This window comes from Drosophila novamexicana, unplaced genomic scaffold (genome assembly GCF_003285875.2).
Source record: "Drosophila novamexicana strain 15010-1031.04,08,12 unplaced genomic scaffold, DnovRS2.1 tig00000462-arrow-pilon, whole genome shotgun sequence".
Taxonomy (NCBI): domain Eukaryota; kingdom Metazoa; phylum Arthropoda; class Insecta; order Diptera; family Drosophilidae; genus Drosophila; species Drosophila novamexicana.
The window spans coordinates 2,658,427-2,683,635 of NW_020824806.1; the positions used below are offsets into that span (position 1 = coordinate 2,658,427).

The 25,209-nt window shown below is 40.2% G+C and overlaps 3 protein-coding genes across 9 annotated transcripts in view; 1 reads left to right on the forward strand and 2 right to left on the reverse strand.

The window, feature by feature from the left end:
• LOC115760578 (kazrin) overlaps positions 1–8,917 on the reverse strand; it is a 46,400-nt gene extending 37,483 nt beyond the window's left edge. For 3 of the 5 annotated variants that reach the window (XM_030702000.1, XM_030701997.1, XM_030702001.1), the window contains exon 1: positions 8,019–8,499. The gene's annotated coding sequence lies outside the window, so the exon portion shown is untranslated. Of the gene's footprint in view, positions 1–8,018; positions 8,500–8,603; positions 8,741–8,792 lie in introns of those variants that run through there. The other 2 variants (XM_030701998.1, XM_030701999.1) reach the window with 2 other exon arrangements.
• Positions 8,918–10,419: 1,502 nt separating this feature from the next.
• On the forward strand, positions 10,420–24,676 carry LOC115760584 (autophagy-related protein 16). Of its 3 annotated transcripts, none has more exons than XM_030702009.1 (11): positions 10,420–10,683; positions 10,794–11,055; positions 11,113–11,275; positions 11,914–12,002; positions 12,646–13,121; positions 13,188–13,330; positions 23,455–23,755; positions 23,823–23,907; positions 23,971–24,114; positions 24,251–24,381; positions 24,444–24,676. In XM_030702009.1, the coding sequence occupies exons 1-10, from the start codon at positions 10,584–10,586 to the stop codon at positions 24,342–24,344; spliced, it is 1,857 nt and encodes a 618-aa protein (XP_030557869.1). In that variant the 5' UTR covers positions 10,420–10,583; the 3' UTR covers positions 24,345–24,381; positions 24,444–24,676. The 3 variants fall into 3 exon arrangements, with proteins under 3 accessions (XP_030557869.1, XP_030557870.1, XP_030557871.1); XM_030702010.1 differs by having other exon boundaries at positions 12,670–13,121; XM_030702011.1 differs by lacking the exons at positions 10,420–10,683; positions 10,794–11,055; positions 11,113–11,275 and adding an exon at positions 11,380–11,477 and having other exon boundaries at positions 24,444–24,665.
• Positions 13,527–17,048, reverse strand: LOC115760586. The gene is made up of 5 exons (XM_030702012.1): positions 16,363–17,048; positions 15,919–16,170; positions 14,916–15,850; positions 14,474–14,722; positions 13,527–14,413 (listed from the first exon to the last, which is right to left on the reverse strand). The coding sequence occupies exons 1-5, from the start codon at positions 16,593–16,595 to the stop codon at positions 14,244–14,246; spliced, it is 1,839 nt and encodes a 612-aa protein (XP_030557872.1). The 5' UTR covers positions 16,596–17,048; the 3' UTR covers positions 13,527–14,243.
• Positions 24,677–25,209: the final 533 nt, after the last annotated feature.

The following is a 25,209-nucleotide window of genomic DNA, read 5'->3' on the forward strand; positions in this document are numbered from 1 at the left end:
TGTGCCATATGCTGGCCCAGCTCTAAGTAGTTAAAGTGAAACCCATCAAGTTTGCCAATGTCTGTCGTCAGCTGAGAGAAGTGCGTCAAGTGCTTGGCAACAAATTAAAGATGCATTCAAATTGAATCACGCAACTAACTAGCTAAGTTAATATTTACTACTGTCTGTCTCTCAAGTATTGCACATTTTATCAGGGCTGCGAGCGCAACTAAATTGCAGCTGGTTCAGCTCACGCTTCGAACCAGCTCCCTGTCGTTTGGTTTAGTTCGTGAATCTGGTTTTGGTTCCCCCAAGAGTTATTCGAGTTAAACAAAATGATTTATGCATAAAAGTAAGCTTTAAGGCTCGGTTCATGGTAAAGAGTAAATAGTTATTTTAGCCTGCAGCCCTGGCAGCAATACCAATGTACACGTATTTGCTGGGTACTTTTAGGAAGCCTTATTTGTCGTTCTCATTTAAAATGCCACATGAAGCATCTACGCAATGGACAAATGGACTCTGCGTATAGCGCCTAGAAGTGCACGCTGCTTGGATAAGGGTAATAGGATTTTCGGCACAGTGGCAGTCCATTTCAATTAGTGGCCACCGTGGCAGGTGGCAGGTGCCCAGGTCCCGTGCCAGTCGGCTGCTATCATTTAATTTGTGTGTGCCGCTTCCGATTTCGGGCCTCTGGTGCAGTGTTCCATTAGGAATGTGTTATTTGTCCCATTGAGGTCAACTGTGCACAGGTAAATAATAACCACACCTGCACTAGCATCGCTCTGATGCGTTTTAAGCATAACTTTAAAGTTGTCCACGCGAATGGTCTATTTTGGGGTTTTCAAAAGCACAAAGTAAACACATCAGCTTAAATCGACAAGGCACAGTCATATAAAAAAAAAAAACACAGGAAAATACTTTATTGCTCGATTTTTTATGCTTTAGGTGCTACTCCAGCTGGGTTTCATCTAGTGCCTGAGGTCTCAGTGGCAGTCTCTCTCAGTATGACCATAAAAAACTGTCTGCCCTGCCAAGGCAAAAGCTAACAAAGGGCCACGCCCCTAGCCCAGAATGCGCGTTTTATGGCTTTCCAATCGCAATCGCTACTCCTTCCTGTTGTTTGCCCCGTCCATGTCCTTTTGGACCCTTGACACTACGGAGATAACGGAGCGCATCAAATCATTTCGTGCTAATGGAATTGCATTGATGTTGATGTTGATGGAACTTTTATTTTGCTACGAAAGATACAAGGACTTTGTCATCATGTTTGAAAAATTGAACCCCAGTTTCTGACCTTTATGTGTATATACCGGAACATATAGACAATACATATATACTATTAGATATTTGAATGCAGGGTTAAAAGAGTGCTAGTTCGATTGAAGGATTGAACCAGTTTACTGCCTTTCTGTTTGGCTCATTAAGCGATGTCATTTAACTGGTTTAGTTTAGGATTTACTTCAGGCTAAAAAGTAATTAGAAGTTGCGATGTCCGCCTTTGGCTTTGAGCCTGGATATGAACTTGACAAACGCATCGGATTAGGTTTAATTAATGCCCCTTTCTCCTTAACTGGAACTGAAAAGCTGCTTGTGAGGGTATTTCTGTTTCGTATTTCTCAATTATTCGTTTTCCGTCACGGTCCAAGTGTTTCTACGGTTGCCTTTTAAAGATTTCCATCCAATTTACACTCAAAAACAAAACGCAATTTTTGGCGGTTGGCCATCTTTTAGTTTTTATGGCCTTTTCGCTGGAATTAAAGCACACGTTGGCAGGATGCTGGCCTGGCTAAAAGCCCATTACAGACAATGCTGATGAAACGGCTTATTGAATTTGGGCGCGGAAATTGCTGTTGGCTCTGTGCGTAATATCGAATGGAAATCACAGAAATCTGCATAGTAATGCTGCCTCACACACATATATACATACACATATATATGTATATATATCTTTATCTAAATATGTGCACACGATAGAGACGAATAAAAGAGTCGTGCTACCCCACTCACAATTGCCAGCAAAGTGTTTGCGTGGGTGGCATTTGGCTCGGGTTCGGGCTTGGAGCGTGGAGTGAGAAGGGGGGTTTGGGTAATACATCAAACAAAATTAAAACGCACTGCGGCAGACGGTTGTTGGAGGTGAACGCAGGTTGCAGGACTGAAGGGTTGGCAAAACATTTGCCACTGGCTAAAATAATGAACACCAGGAGCCGACCCCGGCCCAGAGCACGTGTCCGCGCCGCGGGGCTGCAGTTGAGGGGTATTCGGCGCAAGTGTCACTCAACGGAAAACCCAAATGAAAATGTATCAAAAAGCTGCGCCAACTGGGCCAGCAACTGCGACAGACTGTTGCTTCTTTGTTGCTGTTCTGGCAGTTGTTGCTTTTGTTTCTGTTCTGTTCTTGCTGCTGCTCAATTTAGTCCATTGGCTCTAGTTACCCCGTCGCCAGACAATTGCTCATGGCCAGCTTTGCCCCAGCTCCGAGCACGCCCCTGCCCATCCTCACGCCCACGTCCAGCACGGCTGAACAGAGAGTTGCAGACATGACGGCGCTGGGGTTGAAAGTGCATGACACACAATTGTTTCCCTGACACCCACCAGACCAGGCCAGACCATTAACATGCACACCCGTACGTGAACCCGCCCAACCACCAAATTGTTTTTGTGGTTACCAGCTGGGTTTACGGTTACACATTTTCAGCTTTTACCTTTAAAACTTGGGTTCGTTTTATATTGACATCGTTTCTGCATGCAATCTAATAAATGAATGGTGTACGGGGTGTGTGTGTGTGTGTTTGGGTGGGTGGGTGGTTATATGGAACAACTGCAGGTGCTCAATTATAATGGTTTCGCATGCTCCCGGACCCCTTCCGGGATGAATTGCAGCTATCGCATGTCTGTAATTTATTACCTGAATTAAATACACTATTCACAGAGAATATGTCACTGTCTTGAACCAGCGACATTCCATTGATTCACAGGCTCGCATTGATTCATTGGGCCATAGATAAATTTGAAACCCGACTAATTGACCAATTCATTTGTTATTGCGACAAGACTCAAACATAAACATGCTATGTGGATAACCGAAGCACATATATTTTATAAATACCCAACCACCTGGCTGCATTCATAGGTGCAAATCTTCTGATTTATATTTCCTATTATTTATATTTATCCCCAAGTAATTGCTGTTTCTGCCATATTATTGCCCATTCAATCGCAATCTAATCAATAAATTGGTTCATTTGTGAGAAAATGTGTTTTTTAAGGCGTATAGCACTTAAATTACCTTGATTAGGCTGGAAATAATATCTGATTGAACTGGCTGCCATTTGTTTAATATGCTTTTTCGGGGTAAACAAATATTGTATTGCGCTTGTCGCCTTAAGATTTAATAAGAGATAAAAATTAATAGGTTCGTGTTATAGGAAATGGGCATACATAAGTAGTTTTCAGTAATAATTTTACAAGTTGTGACAATCAAAGTTTTGGTATTGCACTTGAAACTAGTTCTTCTTAATATTACTGATATCCCTCTAAGCTCCTTTATTTCTTTCCACTTTCCAACCATTAATTAAATGTACTAATAAGGAACTATCTTTCTTTCTCTTTCTTTCATACCTGATACAGCTTTCTCTGCTCTCTCATACCTGCACGCTGCTTCTCATAGATTTCGCCTTTCTTTGCGATTCTCATAGTTTATTGGTGTTTAATGACATTTTGCGAGTGCATATGTATGTATAACACGAATACTAGGATAATATATTCTTTAAAGGATGACTTTAAGTCAAACACATACGCTTTTAAACAGGAGTACACAATAAGTAACCAAATCTTGTGAGCTCTGGCATGTGGCAGCGGCTTTTATGGTTTTAATTAAAATTTTAATTACGCATTTTTCCGGTCAACTCCTGTGACCTTTGAGCTCGAGAATAACAACCAGCAGCAGCACATCTGGCGAGCCTATAACAAGCCAACACAATCTCAAAGCTCTAAAGAAGTGACAGAAATCTCAGTAAGCGGTGGTTAGCGAGGCGAATCGTTGCTATCCGCACTGCTTTAATATTTACGACACTCTCCGCAATCGTTTTGAATTTAATTTGCTGCTTTTTTTTTGGGAAATCTAATTAATTTGAAAAAATGTATGTTAGAGATGGCCCGACAGTGACATCCACAAGTAAACATAACAAGGGGGGGACTCAACCTCAAATACCAGCAATTGCAGCAATACAAATTATTTAATTTGCTCCGAGCTGTTGCTTGTGTATGGAGCACAATGTGTGCTCAGCATGGTCCGCATTGTATATATTGGGAGGGCTGAGGCATTGACCAGTCGCCAGTCATGGTTGGGCAGCCAGTGACCATTCACCGCCCAGTCGCCGACTCGCCCACTCGCCACTTGTCATTCTCGCCCGACGCGTTGCCGTCATTTAATGTCAGTCGAGTTTTGGCATTCGGATCACGTAACTTGTGTGCCACCAGCACTTTTTCATTTTCATTCACTTATGCACGGTGCGGCACCGGCCCCAAGAAACATCATCACGCACTCACCAGGCCATAGAGATCCCATCCGAATGGTTGGCTCTTGGACTCAGCTTCTGCTCATGCTTCTGCTTCTGCTTCTGATTTGTTTTTGTTGTTGTGGTTGTACTTTGACAAAGTGACAAACCGAGCGGTTGACGGACTGACATTGAAATTGAATCGTGGAAATTTCGTGGGCGTACGTGGCGTATATACTATATCTATATATACACAGCGAGTTTTATAATGTAATTTGCACTTAATTGGCCAGAAACAAGCTTTGCAATTACGCATCCCACATTCAAATGTGCACACAGTCTTTCAGTCTGCTCTTCTCTCTCACATATGATGGCAACGGGTCGTATAAGTAATCAATTTGTGTCATTTTTCCGTTTGAGTCTTCAATAGTAATACTTGTAGAGCATTAATTGATTTGATGAAATCTGGATTCTCATAGACCAGCTACCAAATTTGGTATTAAATGAAGCGTTCGATAGGTAAGCTTATTAGACTTTAGCTCGACAGTTTGCAAATATTTTTCGTGCATCCACATACATTTCTTTAAGTTTTTCACAAAAAAACCAAGTTGAATTTACATCCCATTAGTAGAAAGTTGTAGATTATCTCGTTCTGGTTGTGTTTTTGTAAGTTATGCAATAATAAAGTTTCACAATATTCTCCGCCTACGCTGGCTTTTCCACTTTGGATGTAATGAATTTTAAATTATTAGCCTTTATCATATGTGAATTTTGTGCTGATATTTATGAGATATATATTTATGTATTAACTTGTATTAAAATAAATCTATAATTCAATCGAGAGACAAGAAATCAATTGTTCAGCTTAATACAGAGCACAATGTGAAAATGCCAAACGGAAAGACGGGATAAGCAAGTTGGAGTTTTTTTTAATAAAGCAGCATTTGTTAATCAAGACTTCTCCGATAACATACCAATATCATGCTGCATTATTATTTATAGTGTATTCTGTTCTGATCAAAGAACTAAGGCAAACAGCTGAACCGAGTGCAAAGTTCTTGGACGGATGGGGTGCTGAGTAATCTGCAAGCGCTGCGAAAAAGTTGCGTAAAGCGTTCGCTTTTGTGGCTGGCTGAAGGATAAAGTTTTTACGAAACATCTAAAACTGTTTGGGCCAAGCCACGGACCAGGCCGGGCCCAGAGAATGGCCTGGTAGCGCTCTTTCAGTCTTACGCTCGGGTTGCCCTGGTTAACTAAATAGCGTCGGCACATAATTAATTGCACTAAAGAGATTAGTTGCTGTGCATAAGTTTTCGCGGCACAAGAACACAACAGCACAGTTGGTTGAAGAGTAGATCCGGCGCGTAGTCGCCAGCCATGGCCCTCTGTCCCAGTTCCTGTCCCGGTCTCAGTCCCAGTCAATAGTTGCACACGCAATGCCGGCACTGACTTACTCCCAGCTCCTGCCTCAGGCAGTGAGCCAAAGCTGACGACGACGCCACAGTTTGCACCTGTCGAGCAGCTCGCCCATATTCTGCACGCAATCTAATTTAGCTGGAACAGAGAAACGTGCCCGGCGTGGAAATAGCAGCCCCCAGCCCCCCAGCCCCCCCTTTGCCAAGCCCGCCTGCTAATATCATTAAGGAGCTCAGGATACGGAACTGACTGAGTTGTGATATCTTCATATTGAGTGCTGGTCAATACTCCTAATTAAATTCCATAAAGTCAACTAAAATCGCAACAACTCAGGAGTTAATAACTTTGAACGTTGCTTTCGACTGTAACCGACTGCGCCATACTCTGTTCACAGTGTAAGCAACAAATAAGTGTGTCGAAAAGAGTCTTCTTCGTTATTCGGCTAGCGACTTTAAGACTCGAACTGTGACCTTACATATCGATCTTTGGAGAACATCATCATCAGTAGTTCACATATTCCATTTGGGAATATCGAAAGGCTCATCCGCTTAAGCGTAGTAAAATAATAATGCCCAAATAAAATATTTTATAAAACTAACTTGACTTCAATCAAATGTACTTCAGCGCTTGAAAACGTGGTTTATCCAGCTTAAAGCAGCTAGTCGAGCATTTCAGGTAAATTGTTTTTGATGGGCTTCCTTTGTGAATTGAAAGAGAAATATGAAATTTCTTGCCAGTCCATAAAGAAATTGAACAAACAGCCAGAACAGCCAGGCATCCCATGATGATTGATCACTACAGGTGCACAGACACAGAGGAAGGGGGGAGGGGTATGGCTGGTGGGTTGTTAGGGGAAACAGCTCGAGTCAAGGACCCGGCGGAAGGCTGCGAGGCCACCCAAAAGCAGGCGATGCTTGGAGGCATGACTGAACTTGGCGTTGGGTGCAAGATGCAAGCAATTATTTTGAGGGTTAGGCAGCGCTGCCATGCAACTCGCTCAAGGATAATGCACTTAAGCCCCCTAACCTGGTAGGGATTGCGCAAGTTACCGTAACTCAGCTGCTGCTGTTCGCCTTTTGTGCCTGCATGCACATGCATACGAGATGCGCGCCCGAATTTGAATTATTCATCATTGTTGCAGTTGCAGCAAAACGAGGGTTGTTTCGCTCGACCCTGCAGCGTGCTGTCCTTGAGAGGGTTGGCGGCAACAGGCGACGGCGACGGCGATGGCAACGGCGATGGCATCTACATTGTGCATTTGCCGCATCCACAAAATCCACATCACAAATCCAGCATTGTTGCTGCTGTTGTGTTTGGTGGCAATTCGAAAGCAATTTCTGCAGCATTAATCATTCCCCTTATCCACACATGACACTCGACCGCCTGACCCTGCCCCCAACAAAAAGCAAGCAACCATCCACACACGCACACACAGAGTCGACGAACCTTTTGTCTAATGTTGACAAAACGCATTTTAAGCTCTTCAGAATTGCCCTCTTTTGTTTAGTTAGTTGACTGCTGCCCACTGTGCCACACATATGTATGTGGGATGCGCCAAGGGAAGATCTGCTCAGCTCAGCTCTGCATTGAATTTGAATTTGAATTTGGATTTTCGAATTGGGCTGTTCCTTGTTTTCGGACATGGATTTCGCATTTGACCCTTAATACGAACCGACTCTGGCCATCTTTGTTTACCAAAACCCTTAACTACTTTATTGTATAGCTGTTGACTAAATCTCTTCAATACGCCAGTTGCGCATTTTACATGTGAGTGCCTGTGCATACACTGAGCGAAAGGGGATCAACTAAATTACATTTGAAAATGGCACAATAATAAATTCGTATGCAAATTTTCGGATTAAATAGAAATTAAAAACTTAAAGACAATTACCTATTCTTATTGTATTTTCAATATTATTTAATTTCCTCAATATATTTAAAGACCTACCTATTTATTTTCTACAAATAAATTTCTATTCAACAAAATAAAAGTGTAGCTAAAGTAGTTTTTAAGGTAACCATGAAATCCAATATAGATATCAATAATTGATATATTTACACAACTTTTCAATATATATCGAAAATATGATATGGATCGAAAGTTTTTATTTGTACAGCACTCACCAAATATTTTCCACGGGCGAAAGTAAAACTTTGCGCAGTTATTTTTCACTGTTGCTACAAATGCAGGACAAATTAACACAGGACGAAAACGAGAGACAAAAAATTGAAATGGTCCCGTTGCAACTGCCGCTACTGTCTCCGTGTGAGTGTGTGTGTCTGTGTGTTTGTGTGTGTGCGTCTGTCCCCGCGTCCCTAGCCGTGTCCGTGTCCGTTTCCGTGGACGCCACGCCCGCGGCTTTGCTGTGGCACTAAGCAAATGGCTGTGCGAATAAAAACTAAAACTCTGCGCTTGTTTTTGTTGTGTGATTTTCACAGCACACGATTGGGATGAAAGTTTATTCAAGGCAGCCGAGGGTGGGCGAGGGTGGCTGAAGCGCTCCCGTTCACCCTTGGATAGAGGCGCAACACGGCGTGTTTAAGTCACAGCTAGCCCGCAAACTGCACAGTGTACGTTGTGTGTGTTTAATGTTGCAGTTTATTTGATTTTTTATTTAACTTTGCACTTGCACCAACAGATATACATACATACACAGATGATAATAATGTTGTAATTATTATTTATATATTTAGAGAGTATATACTCACTACACTTCGAACACTTTTTGCAGAAAAGTTATTGCGCCTTATGCTGATGCAATGTTAATTTCAATTTCAACCCCCTGCGCCTTGCGACAGACAGCGACATTTGTTTTTGTTTACTGTTCGTTTTTGGGTTTACCGTTACCGCACTCGCGAACGTCTTTCGTCAAACTGGCAAAAAAGTCGCACACTCACCGTAGAATTTCTCAATTGAACTTTGGAAAGTAGAATTGCTGTTTATTACAGCAACAACTGAAAGCGTTTATTTAAAAGCTTCGCTTGAGCACACTCTCAGTGCAATCTCTCTCTCTCTCTCTCTCTCTCCCTTTCTGTTAACCGCACACCCACACGTTCACGCTGGCCTGCTTGGTCAAAGTTGGAGGCGGCATTGACTGTGCAATAACACAAAGCTGGCACAATAAATGCGACGCAACAGCGCGACGAGCTTTTTACGACAACCACCCAAAAATGGCCAACGACGCGTGTCGTTGAAAAGCTCAGCGCACCCTGCTCGTTATGCGCATGCGGCGACATAGTTGTCATGGAAGTCGCGCTCAAAGCTCTGCTCGTTCTCTCTCGTACTTTTTCTCCCCTGCGCGTGTGGGTGGTGGCTGCCCAGCGTGGGGTTGCGGTCTGTTTGAGTTGTGTCCGAGTGTGAGTGAATGATTCTTCTCTACCGCATGTTGTTATTGTTGTTGTTATTATTGTGTTTGTAATAATGCAGCAGCAGCAGCAGCAGTAGCAGCAGCAGGCGGCGTTTTAGCGGCAGGAATGTGCACTTTGTTCATGTTGTTTGTGCTTTGTTGTTGTAGCTACTGCAAATTGCCTCGTAGCGTTTAAGTCGAATTATGAAACTCGGTGCAAGCAGGCACCGCAACACCCCTGCACTCCACAGCAACCCTGCACACAACAGAAGCACCCATGCAAAACGTCAGGAACGGGATTGCGCCTAGGGGAAAATACCTGTATTTTAATTAATATTGATTGAACTTGTTTAAGCGGGACAGGTGTATTTTAATTCAATTGCGTTTACTTTATTTCGAATATTTGTTATGGTCAAATAAAAATATTGACTACAAAATAAAGATATAAAGTAGACAAGTGGACAAGTCTTTGCGATATTTTATAATATATGGCTTTAAGGGAAAATCTCCATATATTTGGGAAAATTGGAAAATTCTAACAAGTGTTAACGACTTAAAGCCCGAACCCAAAAAGATGTTAATAATCTTGAGGTGTTTATAGTTCAACTGCATGGTAATTAATAAGTTTTAAGCCTTAAGTATTATTTAAGCAACAAGTAATTAACAATTTAACAACAACCAAATCACATCTGTACTGAAAATGTCAAGTTTCTAATCCAGCCAAGTGCCTAATATTGTTTTTTCGCACCTGTTGAAATGAGGCTGTTTGATTTGAGGAAAAAGAAAAATAAACTTTCTATAAAAAAAGTCACATCTATTCATAAACAAAACATCAAGTTTATATAAAGGACTTCAAAAATAGTCTTTTTTTTTTAATCTCATTATCAATAAATAATGAATTACTGGCATGCAAGGTGAAAGTCGTATAATTACCGAGTTATATCAAGTTTTATAATATATATTTCACCCAGCGGTATTTACAACCGTCATTAATTACAAATAACGCAAACTTTCTGCCACTTACCCTGAACTTGGTATTTCTAGTATTTTAAAAAATTTATCGATTGGCAAAATATCGTGCAACCACCACCGCAAAAACAGCTGTTCAGCAAGATAGCGTACAACAATTATCGTCCGGTCACAACAAATTCTTGCAACAAGAAAGGAAACATTCTCTGATACCAAAAGAATTTACATTTGAGCACTGCAACGCATAGATTCTGGAAATTAAATAGGTTTCCGTGGACATTGTAAATATGCCTGCATTCGCCTTGTGACAACAACAGCAGCAAGGCGCAATTAAATATTGGGACGAGCTAAAACTCATTGGAACTGCTGCAAGATGTCCACCGAGGAGTACGTGTGGCGCGACCACGTTGTCCAGAAATTGCGTGAGCGAGACCGCAAGGAGTGTGAAACCTTCAAGGAGATCATAGTGCAAAGTGAGAAACATACGTATACAAATGTGGTGTAGCTAGAGCAGGTTCTGACTGCGCCCAGATCTTAATTTGCGTCTTATACTTATTAACACCTTTACTCTTTCCAATCGTAGACAACCGGCTTATAGATCACGTTGCGCAGCTCAAATCGGACAACCTGAAATTGTCTGTGGAGAACGAGCAACTGCGAAATGCTGTGTCAACAGGTGGCACCGGCCCCAATGTAGCCATAGCTACGCTGGAAAAGAAGCTGCTAGCGCAACAAGAGGAACTGACGGATCTGCACAAGCGGAAGGGTGAACACTCCCAAATGATTGTCGATTTAAATCTGAAAGTGGAGCAGCAAAAGGAGCTTATTGCCGAACGGGAGCACAGGTGAGCGTAGAATACCAATCGATGCGTCCATTTAACTCAGCCCTGCTGTATTTTCAGTCTCTACGAACAACAAACTGCCAACAATCGCTTACGGGCTGAGGTGCAGCTGTTACACTCCAGCTTGGAGGAACTTAAAAAACTGAATACAACATTGCTTGATGAGCACACGGCGCTTCAACTGGCATTCAGTTCCCTCGAGGATAAGATGCGCAACGTACAGGTCAGTAGGTGTATGGTCATTCCAGGTACGTCTGACTAATGGGTGTCATCTTGGTAGCATTGCTAACAAATTCTATCAATTATTTTTCATAACATTTAAGTATTGTTAGCTTTCAAAGATTGTAACTTTTTCCAAATTATCTCATTTATATTATAAATTGTATGTCATTATTATTGCCTAGTCGCTATTTGAAGAATTTTTGGTAAGTAGTTAATATATCTTTGTATATTATAGCACAGAATATGTGTGTGGATCGAATAGTCAGATATTTTTGAATAGTTATGATAATTATCTACACATCCAATCCACAAAAAATTGACTAAATTTGAAATGGATAAACAAGACATGCTCTGCTCAATAATATATTCCGTTTATATAGCCTTGTCCGTCTGTCTATAAAGATGTGTTTTGCTATTTTAATTAGCTTTTCTTATTAAGTCTTATATGCAGCGAGGCAGTATGTAATAGAGAGTCGAATTGATTTACTAAATAATAATAATAATATTTGCATTCAATTTGTTCGCTTGATTTCATTTATATACAGATTACAGATACCAGGCCATATACAGCTGTATTCCAAGCGAAATATTATATATAATTATTTGTTATAATGTTCGATCTATTCTCTTGACTTACAGGATGAAAATCGCTACTTGTTGGAAAGATTAATGCGCTATAGGGCCAAAGATGCCGATAAACTGAATGAGGAAAACGAAAGTATCATAAGGTAATCAAATAGTAAAGAATGGTTTTTATTATACATTGCACTATATTCATATTTCAATTACCGGATCGTGCTATTGATATAGTAAACATATCATTTTTATGGAAATGTTGATAAGTATTGGCCAAAACTTTGAATATACATACGTAGGTTTGGTTCGCATGGGTTTCATGCCAAATCAGTCCTCATATTAAGAAGTCTACGAATTTTTATTTTATAGTGTTGTCTATGAAGTTTTTTATGAAAGAACACAACTTTCCACCGATCAAGAGTTCTTCCAAAGGTCCAATTTGTCTTCTTAAATGCTTATCAAAAAACTATCATCATGTCCAAGACAATCTAGGCTCTCAGCTCTGCATTTTGGGGGACAGTTTTGTATCCACATACCTATATTTTAATTTTATTATTGAAAAACAAACTCAAGATTGATGGCATATTGAAATAACTTAGTAAAACTTCGACAGTTAAATAATTCGCAAGCTTGTTCATTGGATCATTTAATTAATTAAACACATTGCTTTATTCAAGGTAAATAATGCTGATTTGTCTCAACAGACGGGCATTCTCGAATTTAATGATTTTTTTTTCTTGTTTTGCTTTTATATGGTTCAACATAAAATATGTAACCGATTTCAAAAATATCTAGAAAAAGACTGCCGTCAATTTTCAGAAAACGTTCGGCAAAACTGAAACGTGACCTGGAAGACGCCGTTCGTGAGCCCAATTCGGCAATAAACCAGATAGTTCCTGCGACCGGCAGCACCCCACTGCATCGTAACTCGAGTCCAGCCCAGTTTAGCGGGACTACTGTGAGCGACGAGGAAATCGATGAGGGCTCTATAAACGGCGCCATGGAAGCTTTGGGACTCAATGATGAGGAATACATCAGTGCAAGATTCACAGCCGGTGAAATTGGCCATGATATAGCACGGATCGGTGCGAATATGTCCATGGAAACACTGAAGGCGGCAGGCTACCTGGGCCAGCCAAATCCGACCAAAATACTGATGAAGTTTGAAGCCCACGAGAACGAGTCGCATGCAGTACGCTGGAGTCCGGTAGAGCGCATGGTAGCTACGGGCGGCGCCGATCGAAAAGTCAAGCTATGGGATATCGGCAAAAGTAATTACTGTGCTGCAAATGCAAAGTTCTGTGTTTTTTTTTAAACATGTATACAATTCTAATTAGGTTCTACGGAGCCCCGTGCTGTGCTTAGTGGTAGTAGTGCCGGGATTAACTCCGTCGATTTTGACTCGACCGGCGCTTACATTCTGGGTACATCAAACGATTACGGCGCTCGAGTATGGACGGTAATGGATAACCGGTTAAGGGTGAGTGGTAGTTAAATGTAAATGTGAGTGATTGAATATAATTAAACCAAAAATGGAAAAACCAAATAACTATTTGAGCAAGGCATAAACTATTTAAGGCATACCTATGAGTAATTGTCTTTTCCGACTTATAATGTGCCTGTTCTTATCTTTAGCCAAATACAACTGGGAAAGACTATGATACACAAAACTGAAATCTAAAAAAATTCATCTAATATATATATATATGTTCTCGAAACAGAGAACTTCGTATAGATTAATTAATTCTTAGAAAGACCTAAAAACTTGTTGATACAATTATCAGCAAGTGTTTATCAAACTTGTCTAGCCTTTTATGGCAATACTTGTTTACATGTTTTCCCTTTAACTAATATTCAAATCAAGTGATAGTGCTCTAGGTTAGCGTGACCGACTGGGACACACCCTGTTAAAATTCGAAACATTTGATACATTTCTATAATATTTGTCTCGTAGAATTGCAAGCTTTTTGTATGAGTATTAAAGATAGAATTATTTAATTTTATTAAAACAGTTATTAAACAAATCAGAAAAATTGACAAGTGCATTAGAAAACAGTCATCTATTTTTCCAAAATTAATAAATTAATATCGTTTGTTATTGCTACTAAGTATTAACTATTGTTATATTATGGTTTTGCAAAATTTGACACTTAGCAAATTGTTAAATTTCGAAATATCACTTGTTTATATTTTTAATTTGTTCACTTAAATTAAGCTACGCGTTCCTACGTTTTCATATCTAAAATATTGCATCATGTTGCACCGACTCCAAGATTTCTCACAATTCTAAAAAGGCCCCAATTACATACTAACTACCATAGTTTGGGCTCCCAGGCTGGGGCCCGGCTGCCAAAGTGGGTATATCGAGTCCGCTCGCTGGGTGGGTTATCAGATTATTTATCAAATGTGATATTGTTGCAGTTATTGCCCCGGTATTTTGTGGCCGCATTCGGAAAATGATTAACATATGGCTGGTGAACCTGTCGTCGCCGGTATAAAAATGACCAAATGGCAATAACAATGAACTGGGCCACAAAAAAGACAGTGGCAGCAACAATAAAGCCTGTAACAAAACACATATAAATCAATAAATACCTTTGATCTGGTATTCCTTTATACGTACCGATGCCATCAAAGCATAAACCAGGCACCGTGTCATTGACAAAGAGCACATTGTCATAATTATCGTAGTCCTTGACCCTATTTGTCTGCTGCTCCTGTTGCTGCTTCTTAGCGAAACCAAATTTATCGGTTATCTGAATCGATTGCACCAGAAGCAAATCCTCCTGGCTGGGCTTGTTCTTGACCATGCCAGCCTTAGCCTCGCGACTTGTGCGCCACAACAGATGCTGCTGGTGACCCACAACGTTTGCTATAAGTGTACGAATTGGAACTGTTTAGTTTTGAAAGCTTTATAGGATATGGGGGATATAAGGATAGGAACGATTGAATATATTCTCGTTTATCATTTGCTTCACCAACTCTTCCCATTTTCAAAATATCGATAAATATCGATTTAGAGGCAGCGAATTTTAAGCATAACTCTTAAAATCAACTATACGTACATTCTGCATAAGTCTCGCGCTTCCGCCGGCGTCCATAGGATACTTGTGTCCTAAACTCCGCCGTAATGTCGTCCTGTTCGCATTGCACCGGCTCACAGCTGGGCATACAGGGCGTTACCAAAGCACGGAACTGTACCACATCACTCGATGGGAACTTGAAGGCATCGAAATTCGAAAATAGAATCTTGCCCGACAATGCACTTTTGTAGATAGGCCCCATGATGAGGTGATCTGTGGGGCAGCCTTGTGAGTCTATTAGCGTTATCTCTGCGTTATCAGCGCCATCCATCGCCACCAGTTCACGTACAAATATTTCATAGGGGCTCTGTGGATCGGCTATTTCAAAGTTGAGAGCTAGCTGATCGCCCACCTCGGCGGAGCGCATCATGTCGGAGCCATCTCGGGAGGTGATTCTCATCAGAACATTGGGCGAATCGACGATAACCTCCTCGGAGAGCGCTGTCTCCACATCGCCCTTCACGCCCAGGTCAACATCATTTGTCACCGACTTGTTGGTCAGATCATATTGGCAGGTAACTGCCAGGCCCAGATCTGAAGACGTGACTATGGTGTCGTGGTGCTGAATGACCACATCGTTCATGTAGCGACCCGAGCCACTTTGACGCACATTGCACTCGAGATTCTGGTAGCCCATGCGTATCTCAAAGTCCAACGAACCGCTCACGTCCACGGCACAAGATTTGGGCGCGCCCTTGGCATAGACCTTGCCATCGAAGAGCTTAGATGTGCGTATGCGAGCGACCATGTCTCCTGCGCCGCACTCGATGGTCACATTATAACAGGATGACAGCTCATAGGTAGACGCCTCTGGAACCTCCAAATAGGGATCTTGCACATCTGAAAGCGTTGCCCGACTGTGGTGCGAGAGGCGGCAGACCATGTCGCCGGTGTCCCCATAATCATACGAATGGCATCTGAAACGACAAGAGTTTTGATTACAACATAGGATTCTAACTAAGCTTTGATTGGGTGTCTTTCTTACCTGTATGGCGAATTAAGACACAGATCGCGGCACTCGTCAACGCTGCCAATATCTTGATATACCGAGTCAACAGTTTTCAGAATTCTGCCCGGCAAGCGCTTGAATTCGCATAGCTTATTCGGCTCCTCCGCACAATTGTTTTCCAAATATTCTGTGCCGACATGTGCCTGGAAGGAGTTCGAACCCGCCAATGTAAAGCGGTCCATTTCGGCTAGCTCACAAGTTTTGGATTCGCGATAATAGTTTGCCGACCTGCAAGAAAAATTGAACAAAATATGGAATCAATATTTTGCCAGATATCTAGGATTTTCTTGCCACAATAAAAACAAGAACCTCATTCTATGCTCTGCCCTGTTTCTCCAGCTGGAACAGAGAATGTATCTGCACTTGTTTTCTCCTAATAATTTAACTACTCGCAATAAAAATCCTCTTAACTTGATTCACCTGCATATGAATTCAGTTTCGCCGAGACACAACTCGAGGCAATCACGACGAGAGGTGACCGAAATGACCCGTTTAGCATGTCCATCCAGTCTGTAGTTTTGGACTCGATCAATACACCAAGCTCTGGCACACGGGCGCACTCCCAAGCAGGTTTTTTGTGCATATATCGTAAAAACTGGAAATTGTGATTTTGTCAGGGCGCCTAAAAGAATGGAACCATTAATGAACCTCATTAAACTTAACCGATTTACGAATTAAACATAAATAAATGTAACTTTCAAGTAAAAGCTTTAACCTTTTGACCTTAACTTACCCGGCAAAATATCAGCATTAGATGAGAATAGAACACAAAGTCCTGTCTCATAGTTGACGGCCTGACATGTTTCATTGTTCTGACAAGATTCCAGACAGTCTGTGAGCATCAAAGTGCCCGGTAATGAGTCCAGCAGTCTTCCCGGCGCTGAGAAAACATAACTGTAAATGATATTCAATTACAATGATAATAATTCATAATGAATAAATCATATGTATATGTTGCCCCAAAGATCGTGAACACTTAAGAAAATAAGCTGTTATTTTGCAGAAGAAATAAAAGCTCACTTCGGCTAGCCGAAGACTAAATACACTTTTTAAAAAACATTATGTGCAATCGATTGTTCCTTTATAATAAAGTTGTACGATTTGGATGGGCCTAATTTAAGTGTGGATTCTAATTAGGATTATATAGGATATAGTTATAAACTTTTTATATAACATTGGCCAAAAATAAACTTTGTCTGGGATTTGAACCAGCAACCTTCTTGTTCATGGTTCATTGGGTTAGCCTATCTACCGAAAAATGCAAATAATATCTTTATAAGCTGATCCAATAGATTGCAATATAACTGTTTTTGTATACTTAAAATCTGCAACGAGTTGATCCATTAAAAATCTTACCCCGTAATAATTTCAAAGCCCAGCAAATCTGGGTCACACTCCTCAACCGAATTGTGATAGTTTGAATGGCTGGCTGGCAAAATGCGCTCAAAGACAGTGTCCTCAACGATGTGGGGCTGATGTGTCTGTTCGCTGGATAAGGGCATTTGTGCGTCTGCCAGACTGGCATCTATCGGTGGAAAATGACCAGTGTCATGGTTAATCGCGGCATTATCGGGCCGAGTTAGCCGCAGCTACTGTATTGCAGGTATTTACCGTCAACCAATTTGGTCTTTGTTGGCGCAGCCCCTCGCTGCCCCGTGGCATTGGCCACGTACAATGATTGATCATTCTTCTGGCTGGGATCAGCTGCCTTGCTGTCGGTGCTCTTTGTTTTGTCACTTTCAGGCATTGATGCTGCTTGTTGTGGTGGTGGTGGTGCCAGTTGAATGACGACTGGCACCAGGTCCGCCAAATTGTCCCTGCCTCCAGCTGGCTGCAGTGTTGCGGCCGCATCTCCTGGCTGTGGGCCCAGGCAGGCGAGGAGGAGCAACAGGAGGAGGAGGAGTGAGTGCGTTGGCCTCATGCTGCGTAATGGTTTTATGCTGCTTTTCATTGGAAATATTTTCCTCGATATGCGTGGACTGCGCACGTTGTCTATTTTTGAGCTCCTCGTAGCCGGCACGCTGAAAAACGTTAAGAAAAACAATAGCAAAGGTATTAATTTAATTATCTTTTCGTGCCAGCGTCTCGAGGTGTCGTTTAGTCCGTTCAATTGCTCTGGCGCCCTGCCAGGGCAGATACCATTATGCCCATCTAATTGTATGTAAGTAGTTGTTGTTAATAAGCCTAATAGGCTTATTATGGTCTAATGACCTTTGCGTTTATCTATCTATCTATCTATCAGGCAACCCAGAGGCACTTTTTCTCTTACAATAAAATCTTTAGAAAAACAATCTTTGTTATTTTAAATTAGAGTTGGGCATGCCCAAAGGCAACTCCAAGCCTTCCAATAGCTTAAGTACTATTAATAGTTAACAAGTTAGACACCCTGAATCAAGTTAAAAGCATTCTACCTTTGTTCTATGCACACATGCGTACATACATACATACATACACATTTATGCACGAACGCGCGCCGCAAGCTGTGCACCTTATGCAGTGTCTGTGCTTCTTCTTCTCTTTGCCGCACTCTATGTATGGGAAATGCATTCTTGGTTAACTTCGGTCTTTATAGTCCGATCCTTATGCCGTTTTATGGGCTTAAATATAGCATGCAAAAATGTGTCTATACCAAAGTGTAAGCTTCTAGCTGGACAGATGAGATTTTTTTTTCATATCTGGAGGGATTGAGGCGAGGTGTCCCTAGAGTAAAACATTCTTAATCTGTGTATTCTATACGAGAACCAACAAGTTCGGGTTATCTAAAGATATGATATATGATTTAAAAGAGAATAGCTTTTCGCATTTCAAGTCTCTTGGGATATGGCTAAACCAGTATGTTCAGATATTCATAAAAAAAAATGCAAGCGAGAGCAAATTAAAATATATATATTCTGATCAAGAATTTATATGTATATCAACTTTAAGATATATACTTTTCTGATTAAGATATTTTGTAGAATATAGGTTCGGAAACTAGCTTCACTTCTACTCGAACAACTGCCTTTTTGTCGTTTTCTATATGTTTGCTTAGTAAGAAATGCTTTTATATTGATTTAAGTCCAGTCCATTGTTAACTTGGCAAACAATCCCAATGATCAAAAGACGCTACAGTTAAGAAGAAAAAATAAAACACAGCCAACTAACGAGGCTACTGAACTTTTTAGTTGACATCTATGGAATGACACAAACATCTTGAATGCAACATTGACGAGTGACATCTGCTGATTGACAGTTTTCGACGTAGACCAACTTGTGGATTATAGTATAAGTCTTAAAATGTGAAGAGCAGAACAGAAGGAACTTTTAGTTTGTGTTGAATGAACAAATGGGATAGTAGACTATAGGTATATATTCATGATCAGCACGATCAGGTGAGGCGATCTAATGTTTGTCCAACAGTTTGTCGATCAGAGTATTAGCAAAATCGAAAACTATCGATTTATAGTATATTACCTAGTACCTAGTACAAAAGTCAGAATTATATCGATTAAATCGAAAGTGAACGAAGCGAATCAATCTTTAAAGGAGGTGCACGTACATTGCACAGATCTAAAAGACTCTCTTCAGTTTGAATAACTATTTGAGTACCTTCCTTCTTCCGTCGCAGTCAAAATGGAAATTATGGATTTAGCTGCATGTCGTAAACATGAGATGAAAGCAGACTACTTTAATATGTTAGTGGGTTTTTGTTACCGCTGCATTTCCCATGCAAGATATTAGCATTTTAATTTATTTGCGTTTCCACACATGACCCTATGTAAATTAGTTACAGATTGTAAACAAAGGTAACAGACATTTCTGCATTATAACCCATTTTCAGACGAGATGGAAACGAAGTGTTGCCTGTGCAGCTATTATCTGGGATATATGCTTAAGAGTAATCGCGTTTGCTGCAAGAGAGAGTTATCTTTTAGTAGAGATCGGGTGTGAATTAAAGATACATTAATATACGGACAGATCGATTGGTCTGGTCTGCTGATGCTGATCAAGAATATATATATGCTATTTGAAGGTTCTTTGTAAAATATATTATTCTTTTTGCCGGGGAACAGAGTTTAACAAGTGAAGAGATCTTTAACAGAAAAGCATTTCCAGGAGAAATTTGGAGAAAATAGTTCTGCTGACGGTTCTCGAGATATATATATGTATATATATACATATATACTTATATTAAGAACCAGATTGATTGGGCGCAGGCGTCCTCCTTTGCTATGCATGTGCACATTGCGAGCAAATCAAATAAATTGTTAAATATGACAACAGGCTGAGAACCCGCATTGACTTGGCCTAAATAGCATCAAGGCAACTTAGGCCTGGCCAACAGCACCAGCAACAGCAGCAGCAGCATTTGGTGCTACACATTGCGAGCATGTGACTAAACATATAAGTACGATTTCTTCCTACTCTTTCTATGCATCTATCTAAAGTATCTGCTGCTGCTGCGGCTGCGGCGGCTGCTGCACCACCTTTTCTAACTGGTATTTCTGGATTGACATTTAAACGGTTCTTTTTGCGCACATCTTGAGATAGTCCCGCTGTCCGCGGGCATTGAAATGAGCACATTGACTTAAGCTGCCTCCTCCTTATCATGCCGCGATTCCCGCGACAACTTCCAACTTGCTACCACAACTCGGCTGAATTATTGCTATTGAATTAATGACAAGCGCGGAGATCACTCGAAACGGTTTCCAATACCAATACCAACATTTTGTTTGGCTGGTTATTTAATTGCCCAAAACGAAATACATGCCCGATTGCATTTCTGCCAGCGCGACCCAATTCCTTAATAAACCTATTCTCAGGCGCAAAACTGTGCTCATTATCCGCCGGCCTCTAAATGGGCCTTTTCGGGCAGACGTAACCCAGTTTACTTCAGCGCACCTGACTTGTGTGTAAAAAACATCCACGTATCTCAACAGCCTAATTTGTTGTATAAAATTACATAATAAGCTATATTCAAGGTATTTAAATAATTATTAAACAAGGCTGCAAAAAGATTCGAATCCATTTAAAACTTTACTTTGAACTGAAAACTCACAAAAAATAATCTAAAAATATATATAATCTAAAAAAGTTTTCGTTTTCAATTACACTTAGTTTAAAGCTAAAAATAGTTTGAGTAAACTCTGGTCCCATTAAATTGGCTTCCGACCATTGGATTTATCTAACCATATTTGGTAGATGTCAATTTTGGGTAGAGCTTAAATCTAGCCCGCAATTTCCAGATGAAAATATGTTTAGGTATGCAATATTTTCACTAGAACGGGCACTTAAAAGTAAAATAATTATTTGTTTAATTGAAAATTTAATATTATTCATATAATAAGCTTAGATCCAAAATTAGGGTTCAAGCCACCAGAACCAAAAGAAGGCTAGCTCGACCACCAGCACTTTTTCTTGAAGCTCAGATTAATATAGGTACACTTAAATAAGTAAAACTACACTTAGATCTACACACCTTAAACACCTTAGACCCTTCTGGTTTTGGCAAACTTTCCATTTTTAAATCTTTATCAAATTTCGGGACTCTTCCTAATTTACAAATAGCAAATGCATTTTTATAATTAATTAATTAAATATAAAATAGTATACTAGTTCGTCTTCTATGCCCGTCCCTCGTCACTTTTGAAGAGAATCTAAAACTTGTAATATGTGCTCATGTATGAAATATATGCGCTTCAGAGAAAGTTCTTAAATTTGGGGTCACGGATAAATAGCGAATCGAATCTGCAGCAACATGACTGCGAAGGTCAGTTGCAAAACGAGGAGAAAAAAAAAACATTTCCAATTTCGAAAATTAAAAGTGTAAAACCTTGTCACATAAGAATTTACGGTTTTAGGGGCCCGGCTTATGCTGTTGCATAAGTGCGACCTTCACGAAAGATCGAGTCAGAGTTCCGCCTCTGCAGATGTCAAATAAACAATTCAATAATCCAAAATGATACTTTTCCACCTGTTGCTCGCTCTTGTTGCACCTGACTGCAACTTCCTCTGACTGCTATAAATAAACCCTTTTATCAAGTTTATGCGTAGGGCATAAATGCAACTAGTTGCTTTTTAGCACTAAATTGAAATGTTTTCAATTACAATTTATAATTATATTAATTGTTCATAATATTTAGGCACAACCTACCTTTGCGACACTAAGTACCTTTCTGTCTCATACATGATTTTAATATATTTTTTTAATTATTTAGATTTAACTGTATTTAGTTGACACCGACGCACAACACTTTAAATCATATTAGTTTCAATAAAAGAAGTTCGGGTACTGATCCAACTCTTGCACAGTTGGAGGACGTACTTGATGACTGAAAGGTTGCCGCAGAACTAAAGCCATTTGACCAATGTTATGTTCTTATATTTATAAGTTAAGAGGCCTTTCCTCGCTGCACTTAGACAGCGAACAGTTGCATGCTCATTCAGCATTCCATTGAAGATTGAAGCTGAACCTGGCACTAAACTTAGTTTGAATGTGTGAAAATGTAAGAGAGGAAGTCTATGTTTAAATTCTGACAATACGTCAACCTGTGCCAAACTTCTAAGCCAAAGTCTCCACGGCGAGAGCAAAGAAGAGCGAATGAAAGAGCGCAGAGAGAAGCCAACGATTAAACCTGTTGTCTTATTCTGGTTACCTGCCAGCTCCAAGTCTACAGAGCGTGCATTGACCGTTCAGCTTCAGTTGCCGGGTTGATAACATTCCCCTTTGTGCTCTTTCGGAGCCCGGTTAAGAGCAGTAGGAGCTGCACATCACTTGCTATTGCCAAGAAAAACTTGGTCAGGGACATGGACAGGCTATTCTGGTTACCAATACCCACAACAATTTTATTTGCATTGATATATACATGCATATATGCATGTACATATATTTATGTTTTGGCATGAAACGTGTTACGCACTAAAGTCGACCCCATAAAAAAAATATATACATATGTCGATATAATTGATAAGTGCACTGAACGAGAGGCTGCAAACTTTGTGATCGCTCATTTTGAAAGTTTTTAATATAAGTAAAACCTTGCAATCTTTGAAGTCTGAGATAAAGTCAAAATTATTAGAGTTAAACAAACTTAGCCGCAAAGGTAAATGGCTTTTGGCCATGAATAGCTGCGTTCTTGATCCTAACCGTAACTTTCTTCCAGTACATTAAAGTGTTGCCACTCTTAACCCTTGTCCACCCAGGTTTTTATTTAGCTTCTTCTTTTTTTTGGAGCAAACGCCAAGCACTTCAGAGACAGAACTGAACAGAACATAATTCAATAATTCGCTTGTTGTTGTGCATGGTTTTGTGTTTACGACAACTTTAATTACATGTCGTTCTTGGTAAAACTTAGCCTCGCCGAGTAATTAGTAAGTGACTTTGAGCGTATTACGCACATCTTAGACGTCCCAAAATTTATTGCTCACATATTGTCAACGCGCACGGTTTATATTGCCCCCGGCTGTAACTATGTAATTGCCTGCATATATTTGTTCTTTAACGGACTTACACTTATCTTCCGCACGCTAAAGCACACACTGACGGGTCACAGTGGCAAGGTGATGGCCGCCAAATATGTCCAAGAGCCAATTAAAGTGGTTACCGGAAGTCATGACCGCACTTTAAAGATCTGGGACTTACGCAGCATTGCCTGCATCGAGACCAAGTTTGCCGGCTCCAGTTGCAATGATCTGTGCACAACGGATAGCCTCGGCTCGACAATAATCAGTGGCCATTACGATAAGAAGATCCGCTTCTGGGACATACGAACGGAAAAACAAGCTGACGATGTGCTTATGCCTGCCAAAATCACCTCGCTGGACTTATCAAAGGGTGAGAGTAGCTCAAATGATTTGACTAACAAAAACGAAATGTTAATCTTTAATCTTTCTTCCAACAGATTGCAATTACCTGATATGCTCCGTGCGAGATGATACAATAAAACTATTAGACTTACGCAAGAATCAAGTTATATCCACATTTTCGTAAGTTCAATTCAACTGTCGAACCGAATATAATAATATAAATAATATGCTTTCATACCACAGAAACGAGCATTTTAAGATCAGCTGTGATTTCGCCCGGGCTGCTTTTAATAATTGCGCTTCAAAGATCGCCTGCGGATCGGCAGACGGGGCAATATATATATGGAATGTGAACGGATTTCTCGAAACTACGCTCAAGGGCCACAGGTGTGTTGTACTCAAAACTAGGCAACAATCCATGGACGCCATAGTTACATACCTTTACATTAGTTGCCTTTGTTTGTACTTTTTGTCATGTTGTCAATCCTAACGCAACTAGTTCTGGTTCCGGTTTCTTTTGCAGCACGGCCGTGAATGCAGTCAGTTGGAGTCCAAACAGCAATTCGCTGGCGTCTGTGGGGAAGAGTAAAAGATGCATCATTTACTCCGACTCGTAGCCCAAACTGAAACTGCGAAACAAATGAATACATATAAGTATGTGACTAACACAAGACGCTTTCAGCTTTTTATCATTTAGATACACTTACTTTTGTCAGGCATATAGTTCCGGATGATGCATGTAACTGAGTACAGCAAGTCAGCCTTGGGTCATTGGCTACCACCTCCTTAAAATTATTATATGTATTTTCATGTTATATTATTATATCTTGTATCTTGAACCAGCTTTTTACCGATTCAAATTTTTATGTAATCAACTTTTTTACACACACACACCCACACATATTTTGTATGAAATTCTTATTATAGAGTTAACTTTAGATGGTTACCCCTATTTTATATGTATGTATGTTTTACCCTTTAAATATTTAGTTTTGAATTTTTATGTATTTAGGTTTGAACGAATTTAGCAATTAATACATATGTTATTTCAAAACAAAATATTTATTTTATAAACACGTAACAATTATTTTTTAATTGATTAAACAAAAAATGTAAAAAATATTTTTTAAACTTGTAAATATGAAAATATAAACTACAAAAAAAAAAAACATATTTCGTGTTTCTTTTAGGATGTGTTATAATTTTGCCATTAGATGTGTAACGCGTATAAGGAGACATCTCCGACCTCAAGAAGTATATATATTCTAGATCAGAATCAGCAGCCGAGTTGTTACATAGCTATGTACGTCTGTCCGACTGCCTGTTTCCATGCGAACTAGTCTCAGTTTCAAAGCTATCGTCTTTTAACTTGGCATAGGTCCGTTGGTTCCTGTTGTAGGCATGTATCGGTACCAGCCGGATCGGGCTACTATATCATTATATATTAAGCAGTCATAGGATCGAAAAGTAGGTTCCTGCACG

Bases quoted from the DNA above. Each gene is read 5' to 3' on its own strand.
- LOC115760584 (XM_030702009.1), top strand. From the start codon at position 10,584: ATGTCCACCGAGGAGTACGTGTGGCGCGACCACGTTGTCCAGAAATTG. The intron at 12,003-12,645 runs GTAATCAAATAG...AAAAATATCTAG, and splicing joins GAAAACGAAAGTATCATAAG to AAAAAGACTGCCGTCAATTT. The intron at 23,756-23,822 runs GTGAGAGTAGCT...TTCTTCCAACAG, and splicing joins CTCGCTGGACTTATCAAAGG to ATTGCAATTACCTGATATGC.
- LOC115760586 (XM_030702012.1), bottom strand. From the start codon at position 16,595: ATGAGGTTCATTAATGGTTCCATTCTTTTAGGCGCCCTGACAAAATCA. The intron at 16,171-16,362 runs GTGAATCAAGTT...TTTTTCTTGCAG, and splicing joins GAAACTGAATTCATATGCAG to GTCGGCAAACTATTATCGCG. The intron at 15,851-15,918 runs GTAAGAAAGACA...TTGTCGTTTCAG, and splicing joins TGTCTTAATTCGCCATACAG to ATGCCATTCGTATGATTATG.